Source organism: Rhagoletis zephyria, unplaced genomic scaffold, assembly GCF_001687245.7.
Source record: "Rhagoletis zephyria isolate East Lansing unplaced genomic scaffold, Rhagoletis_zephyria_1.1 Rzeph_scaffold_00735, whole genome shotgun sequence".
Lineage (NCBI taxonomy): Eukaryota > Metazoa > Arthropoda > Insecta > Diptera > Tephritidae > Rhagoletis > Rhagoletis zephyria.
In genome coordinates, this window is record NW_016157819.1 from 132411 (window position 1) to 143498 (window position 11088).

The 11088-nt window shown below is 38.5% G+C and overlaps 1 protein-coding gene and 1 long non-coding RNA gene across 2 annotated transcripts in view; one reads left to right on the top strand and one right to left on the bottom strand.

Annotated features, from left to right (window-relative positions):
* Nucleotides 1-1982: 1982 nt before the first annotated feature.
* On the top strand, nucleotides 1983-4621 carry LOC108361328 (uncharacterized). The gene is made up of 2 exons (XR_001847277.1): nucleotides 1983-2903; nucleotides 2938-4621. It is a non-coding gene; the product is annotated as an uncharacterized LOC108361328 (long non-coding RNA).
* The window catches only part of eIF4A (eukaryotic translation initiation factor 4A), a 49669-nt gene continuing 42893 nt past the window's right edge, over nucleotides 4313-11088 (bottom strand). The window contains exons 3-5 of the mRNA XM_017613924.1: nucleotides 5114-5727; nucleotides 4821-5044; nucleotides 4313-4755 (exon numbers count right to left, since the gene is read on the bottom strand). Coding sequence (XP_017469413.1) covers nucleotides 4611-4755; nucleotides 4821-5044; nucleotides 5114-5727 — 983 coding nt within the window. The 3' untranslated portion in view covers nucleotides 4313-4610. The remainder of the gene's footprint in view (nucleotides 4756-4820; nucleotides 5045-5113; nucleotides 5728-11088) is intronic.

Here is an 11088-nt window from a genome sequence, read left to right on the forward strand (position 1 = left end):
TCGGGGCATGGGCGCAGATGAGCGAGATGTTGAAGAATCTAGCTTTGATGCGGATTGTGGCTAGACGCTCGTCCACCGGGGTGAACGACACTACTCGGCGACGGAGTCTCTCCCACCACAAATCCAACTCCGAATTTGCGCTCCTTTACATGGCAGCTGTAGTAGACGTCGCAAGGCCCCAGACATTGTTTGCCTTGCCCCGTCCAACGCATTTCTTGGATGGCGGTGATGTCAGATTTGTCCTTACGAGGACATCAACCAGCCGGGCAGAGGCACCTTCCCGATTAACGGTCCGGACATTCCAGGATCATGCCCTCAAATCGAAGGTCAGGCTACCGCTGGGAATCCACATCGATGGTACACCAATTCCGACGGTGAATAACCCCAAAATACTCGGAGTAACATTCGACAGCCTTCTCTCCTTCTCTGCACACGTAACCGCTATTGTCAATAAATTACAGAGCCGCAACAAGGTCCTCAAGTCGCTAGCCGGCAGTACTTGGGGCAAAGACAAAGGAACGTTGCTGGCAACATAATAGGCCAGCCGGTTTTAAACTACACAGCACCAGTGTGGTCGCCGGGGACTATTAGGACGCAGTGGATGAAGCTACAGACGGCACAAAACACCGCACTTAGGACAGCGACTGGTCGCCTCCTGATATCGCCAGAATACCACCTACATGACGAGGCGAAAATGCTCCCGGTCAAGGAGCATAACATAATGCTCTGCAAGCAGTTCCTGGTTGGGAGCCACAGATGTGGCCACCCAAACAGACAGCTGCTTGCAGAGGAGCCCTCGCCTAGGCACGTCAGGAGGCATCTCTACGAACTGACGGACGAGGTCCAGAGGTTCATTAAGCAGCCTCTGGACCCGTCAGCAAACCGACAGGCCCTGAGCGACATTCACAGGGATTCAGTCTCGAGTTATGTAGACTCCAGACCTGTGAATGCCGTTCTAGGCACACAACCACCGGACATTGACGAGACGGAGCTTCATCTGCCTCGGGAGACAAGAACCACAATACCCCAAATTCGCTCTGGCTACTGCAGAAGGTTAAACTCATACCTGAGCAGACTAAATGCGGATGTGCCAAATGAGTATCCGGCATGCGGAGAGACCCCTCACGACCCGAAACATCTCTTCGCATGCCCGGAAAACCCGACAACCCTAACGGCTCTGTCCCTGTTGACCGACCCAGTGGAGGTTGCACGCTTCTTAGGGCTGCCGTTAGTGGGACTTGACAACGACCGAGATATCAACCGATCTGGGTGGGGTTGTTGGAGCCGCTACAACAACAACAACAACAACGAAGATCGTGGTGCGAGTTAAAATCGCCGTCTACCATACGGTTTTCACCTCTGAGGGGCGAACCTATTTCAGGGTGGCATTCTGCCGGGCAGCTAGTGACAGGGGTATATACACGTTAAATATTTCGAGCTGACATTCTACGATGGTATCCCTGCGGTTGATGTCTGCTTCGACAAGATGATCCTGCACGGCGTGATGAACGCTAGGCCACCACCTTTATCTTGCTCGCGTTCTCGACGGTGCACGTTGTATCCGGTGCAATTCAAAAGTGTTGAGTTGCCCCATGCAACTTCGTCTCTTGGATGGCAGCTATTAATATTTTATGAATATGAAGACTGTTATGTCATGAACCAAAAAGACAAGATCACGCGGGCACGAGAGTAGCCCGTTAGAATCGCATTTAGGAAAAAAGTTGAACGATTTTGACATTAGCCGTTTGTTTACATTTCTTCGTTGTTTACAATTTGGTGGTGGCTTTTTACTGCAGTTTTCTTCATTTTTGCATCGACAACGTGTGTACACTTAAGATAAAGAATAATTTAACACAACGGCATGATTTATAGAAGAATTTGCATAATAAAAATGATTTTTCATGATTTTTTCGTTCAACAATTTCGCGATTTTCTCCGTTCTCTTCGTGGTTTACTTCTTACAACAAAGATGGCGTCGAGATTTCGGCAGCTAGAAAATAACTTTTTTCGTTCTCTCCTTCCCGCGTGATCTTGTGTCTTTCGTTCATGCTGTTCTCTCCGATCTGGCTCTATTGTATGCGGCGCAATTCCATTAGTCCGTCACAGCTGAATTGTAATATTTTCGTATGCATATGGAGACTTAATGGAATGTGGGGAGTGAGGTCTTTCTTTCTCATGTTATTCATGGTATTAACACTTCAGTGCATTCAGCCACGGGCTACACGCCATATTTCCTGCACACTGGTCGTGAATATGTGAAAGATGGAAACAAATATAAATTATTATTGGATGTAAATCCATACCATACACAGGATGTGGAACAGCGTAAAGTTCTGGCTGATGAAATTCGAGACAAACAGTTCGAACAATATCAACAAACCGCACAACGGGCATTGACCCGCAAAAGATAATGCCATTTCGAGATAGGCTCGGAAGTGTACATTCCCAATCCTAAACAGTCCGTGGCCGGAGAGGGCTATGCACAAAAACTAGCCCCACCAAAAATTAGAGCCTATGTTTCACGGAAACTTGGTTCGAATTCATATGAACTGATCGATGCTAAACACCGAGTGCTTGGCAATTATTCCGCCGATTTAATCACAACACGTTAACTCATTCAGTACATTCGCCTTCTCAGAATTTCAATGAATATATGGCGGGCCTCCATACTCCATTGATTCTGCCTTATTACAGGGTACCCGGCTTGAATAAATTAATTAAGTTTAGTTTTGATATATCCATAGTTTTGTTATATTATATCCTCAGTACATTGCTAGTAAATCGATCAAAGCGGCGCAATTCCATTAGTCCGTTACAGCTGAATTGTAATATTTTCGTATGCATATGGAGACTTAATGGAATGTGGGGTGTGAGGTGTGTTGCCTGCCCGCCACTTGGTGGTGGTGAGCGCCGTCGCAGTTGGCACTTGCGACTGAGCAGCGCAGCACCGGCCCTCAAAAGTTCCCCGTCGAAACACGCGGGGCGCGTCGTCCTGAACATGCCCTAAAGTGACACCTGCCAAGACAAGTGTTGCACGTGACTGATGTTACGTTACGGAATATCCTGGTGATACACTAAGCAGATTGTCCGAGGAACCAAGAGTTGTTGGCGGCGGCGAGTGGGTGTTGGTGCGGTTTTTTGTGGTGTTGTGTCGCGGTAGTGTTTATGTTGTGCTGCTCAGGCAGACTGTGGTGTGCTGTAGAGGCAGCTCGGTTTGAGCAGCAAGGGGCCACGTATGACCTGTTCCATTGCCAGTCGTAAGGCTTGAGCAAACTCGGAGGTGATTTCATCCGTTACAAGAGTTGTACCTGACGGAAGAAGAGTTGTGGTGTAGTCGTCTCAGGCACATGCAGCAGGTGTAGATTTCTGGCCCAGGACTTAGCTCGATGCCAGCCCTAGCAGAAGTTTGCGAAGCAGGGAGCTACTCTGTAATGTGATGAGAAAGAGAAATTCGATGCGATAGGCGATACATCGTAAGTAATACGCTGGTGCGTTTGCCTATAGCATATAATTTCTCTTTCGCATCGCATTACAGAGGAGCTCCCTGCTTCGCAAACTTCTGATAGGGCTGGCATCGAGTTAAATCCTGGGCCAGAAATCTACACCTGCTGCATGTGCCTGAGACGACTACACCACAACTCTTCTTCCGTCAGGGTACAACCCGAGCCATTCCGGTACGTATAACCGGCTGTCGTGGGAATGCTCAGGGTAGACAGTGACAATTTGAAAGCGGCGGTGATATACTCGACTCCCGCAGGTCCTAGCTTTCTTAGCATCTAAAAAAAACCATATCAGGCTCCAACTAAACGTCTTCGTCGCTCGCGCGAAATACCAACAACCAAACACACCCAAAATCCTGGGAGTGGAGTTTGATAGCCTCCTCCTTCTCCGCGCACGCCTCAGATACCTGCAACCAACTGCGTGCCAGGAACGAAGTCCTCAAGAGACCCTGCTCGCAACCCACAATGCATCGGCCGGGCAGTGGCAATAGTCCAAGTTCACTTCCGCGAAGAAAGCCAGGTACTGGCGCTGAAAGAACACGAACACTATATTGTCGAAGCAATTCCTCGTGGAATTACGCGTACATAAATCATCCATGCTACACAGCAAGACACAGAGCGGCGATCAACAGCCTACACTGCGATGCGATCGAAATGAGCATCCACACCCGCAAAGACAACATCGTCCTAGGCGTTGTACTTTGTACAATACCATACAACCCCTAAAATGATAGGATGACCACTGAGCAATTGAATAATGCTTTGATCTTTTTAGTTTCGAGCCCAGGTAAAAGTAAATACACAATGCGATGTAGTTTCCCGCCCTGTATTTGCTAGAGCTGTGGCCCGTTTAGTTTATTATTATCATATTATAATATATGTAGTTGTTGCTTCTTTGTTGTTGAATATTCTAGAAAAAAGTTAAAACAATATAATCTTTTTTTTTGACGTAGTAGTTCTTGCTATTGTTGTTCAATATATAGCAGATATACTTTTTATTTTTTATAAACTGAGTTTCGGAAAACTTATGTTGGTTCTTTCTGCTGATTTTATTTTTGGATGATGTTAGAAACAACGACTGGTTCTCCTGACGCTCGCAGTTTCAGCTGTTTAAATTAAATCAGCAATGTTAGCTGGCATCTCCTCAATAGTGGTATGGTAGAATTGTTCAATATCTTTAAGAATTCTTCTATCTTCGTCCGTAATGAAATTAATAGCAACACCTTTGCGCCCAAACCGTCCACCACGACCGATTCTACAAATAAATAGCAGGTATATAAAAGTTTTAAAACTCACATTAGGAGGATATGTAGTTTTTACCTATGAATGTAATTTTCTCTATTCGATGGCAAGTCATAGTTAATGACAAGCGAAACTTGCTGCACATCAATACCCCGTGCGAGCAAATCAGTGGTTATAAGAACACGAGAGGATCCCGAACGGAACTGCTTCATAATCACCTCACGATCGCGTTGCTCCATATCACCATGCATAGCAGATACAGTGAAATTGTGATTTGTCATCTCTTGAGTCAACTGATCCACCTGCCAAAACATGCGATGATTATCCTATATCTAAACGAGGTAACAGCTTTTATTTTTATTTTTATTTACCTTACGCCTTGTGTTGCAGAAAATTACAGACTGAGTGATGGAAAGTGTGTCGTACAAATCACACAAAGTACCAAGCTTCCAATTTTCCTGTTTTACATTTACGTAGAACTGCTTGATACCCTCCAACGTCAACTCTTCTTTCTTCACTAAAATGCTAACTGGATCACGCATAAAGCAACGGCTGACTTCAAGTACATCAGGCGGCATAGTGGCAGATAGCAAGATGACTTGAACGTCAGGAGGAAGCATTTTAAAAACATCTTGGATTTGGTCTTTGAAGCCACGTGACAACATCTCATCGGCCTCGTCCAAAACAAACAACTTAATGTTGTGTGTACGAAGCACTTTTCGATTAATCATGTCGTAAACACGCCCCGGTGTACCAACAACAACATGACACCCAGTTTCCAAGTTACGGGCATCCTCACGAACATTAGTACCACCAATGCAAGCATGTGAATGTACCTTCATGTATTCACCAAGTGCCATTACAACGCGTTGTATTTGAGTTGCCAACTCTCTAGTCGGAGCCAAAATCAACGCTTGACAGTCGCGAATGGATGTATCGATTTGCTGCAATATTGCAATTGAGAAAGTAGCGGTTTTTCCCGTACCTTAAAAGATAAGATATTAAGTTTTGATTATCTCTCGTAAAAAAATTTAAATTATGCATGTATCTAATTTTACTTCTTACATTAATATTTATTTTAAATTACTTAATGAAGTTTTGAGCGAAAGTAGTATTGGTGTTTATCGAGCCCTAACCTTCAAAACGATTTAAGCGAAATTTTTTTCGAAATTTTATTTGGTTGCAGAAATGTTCCTAGAGCATGTAGATGCATTTGTGCATCAAAATTAAAATTTTGAAAAAATGTCGTTTACATCTTTTCGGCGGTTGGGGCTTGATATTATAGCAATAAATACTCCCAGCTAGATTACTACCTTCTTTTAGCAATAAAAACGCATCTTCGAATAGTCTAAGATTTGAAATCGGAATCGAAAAGATAATTAAATTCGTTCGATTTCATTTGAACGCTAATTTGAGTTCGAAACAGCAAACAAATCGTATGGCAAAAGGAGTTCTTCGTACAAAATATATAAAAATTTAAATTCAAAAGAATTTTTAATTAAAAACATATATGTAAAACAGCGTATTCGACTGTCATTTCGCCTTTTTCCAGAACCGGTTTTCGAGTTATTCGAAAAATTGCAATTTGGAAAAAAACTGCAATTTAAAAAAACACCATTTGGAAATTAAGAAAAATCAGTAGGGACCAAAAAATAACTGTTATGTCGAATTTACAAATTGAAAACGTTGCCTGAATTCTGAAATTTAACGAAAACGTTGGTTCATAACAGTTAATAGAAGAGAAATATATTTTCCGTTGCTGTTTTCAACGTTTTCCCAACGTTTATTTTTTACGTTGCTCGATAACGGTTATTGCCCAATGTTTAGTTTTTACGTTGCTTGATAACAGTTATTGCCCGACGCTTATTTTTACGTTATCAGATAATAGTTATTTCACTCTCTCACTTTTATTTCATCATCTTTATCTTATTCTCCATCTCCATTTTCATAAATATCCTAATCTTACAACGTTTATCAGACAACGTAAAAAATAAACGTTGTAAAATAACTCTTATCCAGCAACGTAAAAAATAAACGTTGGGAAATACCTCTTATCGGCAACGGAAAAAATATTTCTCCTGCATAACAGTTATCAGGCAACGTAAAAAATAAACGTTGGGTTATAACTCTTATCGACGAAATACAAAATATTTCTCATCTAATAACTGTTATGGAGCAACGTTTTTGCTATAAAACTTATAACTGTTATGTCCCTGAAAACCAGGATAAACCGGTTTTACTTTACATAGCTTTCATACAGTGAAAACCGCTTATGTGGGAATGAAGTCATGACGAAAAATTACAATAAAAATAAATTAATAGTATTTAACAGTAAATTTATTTAGTAGAGAGGGAAAAACTCTCAAGTGGGCCACCGAAAATTGGATGGTCAAGATTTTTTCGCACAAATCACTTTATTCGATTTACAACCATAAAAAAATACAATTTGAGCAATTTTGTAAAATTCGAATTTTTACAAGAGTTATTGTTATTAACTTTTTTTTTATGAATTCGGTAATTATTTATTATTCACTGATTCGTAGCATGTATCTGCTGATTTTTTTCAAGATAATAGTCAATTAAACACGCTTTGGTCTGCTTGTTTCAATTTTTCAAATAATTATTTTGAATAAATTTTTTAATTTTTATAAAAAGATTGTATAAACAAATGGAAGTATTTATTACTTCTCGGTTGGATTGTTTAATCGTTTACATTGAATATCAATCCTTATTCTATAATACATTATTGAAAAGAAAAAAACACGGAAACTTACACGGGGTTGCTAGTTATTAAGGGTATTCATCAAACCTTATAAATGCATTGTAAACCGTATAAACTTATAATTGTGTAAACCTTATAAATGAACTGTCAAAATTTGTATGGAAACTCGTTTACACATTTCTGATAAATTTATCCAGCGATTTCACTGAATAAACTTGTTAAACTGAAGACAATGCAACTCTGTCGCAACTCTAGCTATGTTTTCTTAGGCAATAATCGGGATCCGCATACAAATTTTGCACGCAAATATTCTCTTCCAAGGTGTCAACCGTCTCGGGCTTATCTGCGTAGACAAGCGACTTCACATAACCCCACACACAATAGTCCAGCGGTGTTAAATCGCACGCCGTGGGGGACCGACATATAAAAAAATCCCAAAATTTTCATCTTTACACATTCATGTTTCTGGCATGCGGGGAACGATATGTACTTGCCGATTAGTTTTACAAAAATTATTTAAAAAGCAAACGTCTCGGTTGCTAAGAAAACCGGTTAATCGTTTCTGCAGTTATTTCACATTGATTCTCTAAAACAAATTTTCGATGTATTCTTAAAATGCATAAACCTAAAGGTAAATTTTATAGGAAATTAAAGTAACAATTTATTAAAACTAGTAGTAACCCCCGAAATACGGGTGAGTACTTAGCTCAAAATTTATTTAAAGAACTTCGTGAAAGACAGCAATTAATCTTGTATTGCTAGACACCTGATAATCCAGGATAATTTTTAAGTTCTTAAAACACATTACCCCACTCTAAGCTTCGTGCAGTGGGCCATGAGGAAACCGTCATTTTTAAGGTATAGTCCAACCTTTCACAATATCTGGTATTAGTCTTAATCTGAAACGCAATGATCATTGAAAATTTGCGCCGTTTGTGACGAAAAGCATTTAATATCACACTTTCAAACTAAAGCTTTCTTAACCCTAGAAGCCTAATCTATTTGGGAGCAACGTAAAGCCTTAACATACGCCTTAGAGGCTTATGTACTTAACGAGATAACCTGTGAGTTAAAATATACATAGTCCTGCTTTACTTTGTAAAGAATATTGAAGTTGTGAGTTTGACTAATAATAAATCAAAGTTTTATTAATAAAAACTATAGCCACATTTATTTAACACAACAAAATAAAGTCAATTTTGTGTTAAAATTAAAAAAAAGACCCATTCCGTATACGCCTCGCAGAAGTAGATTATACTTTTGGGGTTAACCCTTTCAGTACAAAAATTCAACCACTGGTTCTAAAAAAATTTAGATATGTATACCGGCTAATTTTGGATCGTTCATTTTAAAAATCATATACACAAATGTGTAAATGGTCAGTGATATCCTAGGTGTTCAAAAAAGGGATTTCAGCTATTTTTACCTCCCTTTTATTAGCTCGGGATGTAACTATGTAATATTGATGGACGATTCTAACGAATAATAGACATCAATATTAGGCTTATTTGTTGTGCCTTAATATTATGTTGCGGTAGACGTGTGCACAGTTTTCAGTGTCTGTTTTGAAATTCATCCTTTTATCATTAGGGGTGTTCACAATGTGGAGCATTTCTAATATAAAGCGTTTGTGGTAATTTTTCTCTTCTTCTAAGACACTCACATTATCAAAATCAGGGTAATGTCCCGTGTCTTTACAGTGGGATGACAAGGCCGTCTTGTTGTCTGAGTAAGTATTCCTTAATTTTACGTTCGATTTGTGAGCGGAAATCCTTGTCTTAAGTTTTGATTTGGTTGTCCCCACATATACTTGTTTGCATACGTGGGACCCGTCGCCATTACATGGAATACTGTATACTACATCAGATTTCTCATGCTTGGGAATTTTGTCTTTCGTGTTGCTAAATATACTTCTCAGAGTATTGTCGTATGTAAACACTAATTGGACGTTCTCTTTATCATATAGATTGGAAAATTTGATTCTCTCTGATAACCCTGGGACATAAGTTGCTGTTTTGTAAATTTTCTTATTTGAATCATCATTTTCCTATTCTTCGTTCGGACGAACATAGTTCTTGCGAATAAGCTTTTTAATTAATTTCCCCGGAAAATCATTGTCCTCCAGAGTTTTTTTAATAATACAAATATTTTTATTATGATATATTCTGTCGCTGATAGAGAGAACTCGTCTCACGAAATTGTTGGCAATGTTTACAATTATTCTTCTTTCCTGCTTAGAATTGAAATTTACAAGTCTGCCCGAAGCAGTTGGTTTTTTGTACCAGTCTATAGTAATTTCGTTGTTTTTCCTTATCACTAGGGTGTCCAGAAAAGGTAGTTTTCCTTCTTTTTCTACTTTTATTGTGAATTTTATTGATTTGCTCAGGGAACGTATATTTATAGAGAAGGTCCCAGAACTGTGAATACCACATTTTTCGACNCCTTATCACTAGGGTGTCCAGAAAAGGTAGTTTTCCTTCTTTTTCTACTTTTATTGTGAATTTTATTGATTTGCTCAGGGAACGTATATTTATAGAGAAGGTCCCAGAACTGTGAATACCACATTTTTCGACCCAACTGAACAAGCGAAGCGCATTTTAAGAGCGACAAATATTTGGAATACTTAACAGCGAAAGCAAAATACAAAGCAGAAAAGAAGAATATTAACAGAGCTAAATCTCACGAGAGCGTTTTGGAATGTTAATTAAATATGAATATGATGATTTTTGTGATATTATGGGAAAATTTTCAAAAAAAAACCCAAGTAAAAATAATTAAANCAAAAAAAACCCAAGTAAAAATAATTAAAATTTTTTTCAATAATTTGTACAATTAACATGAAATTAAATCGAAAATAGTATATAACATTTTCCGATTTTTGTGATATTTTATTAATAATTGCAAATAGAAAAGTCCCATGAGTGTTTTTTGTGAAAATATTTTTTGATAAAAAAATCCTTTTTCCCGGTGATTTATACAAATACCGTGAAAATAAATCGAAAATGTTATATTTTTCGATTTTTTTAATATTTTGTTAGATTTTCAACTATAAAACTTTATTGGTATTAAATTTTTTTTGTAAATAGAGCTTTTAAGGAGAAAAAATAGTTTCTTCTCGGTGATTTGTACACACAACGTTAAAATAAATCGAAAATATTATATAACATTTTCCAATTTTTGTGTTATTTTCAAGTAAAAAACTGTATTGGTATTGGATTAAAAAAAAACTGAAAATAATTATTTTCCATTTTTTTTGTAGAGATCTCACAAAGCTAAGTCGAAAGTCTGTATGAATTTTTTTCCATATTTTCGATATTTATGGAAATAATTCAGTTTTTAATTGTTTTCGACTTGGAAACTTTGTTTAAAAATACTAAAAATCAGAAGACGTCGGATTTTCCGAGCAATTAGTAAAAATCTAAGCCGAAACTATTTGAGAAATTTTTCAATATTTTCAATATTTATGGAAATAATGCATTTTCATATTTTTTCTAGTGCAAGAAGTTGCCATTGGATGGGTGGCAGCTTCGCTACTCATGTACATATTTGTCCCCCACATTGTCATTTACATATCTAATTAATTAATAAACCTAAATTTATAAAGTAAATATTTGCAAACTGCAA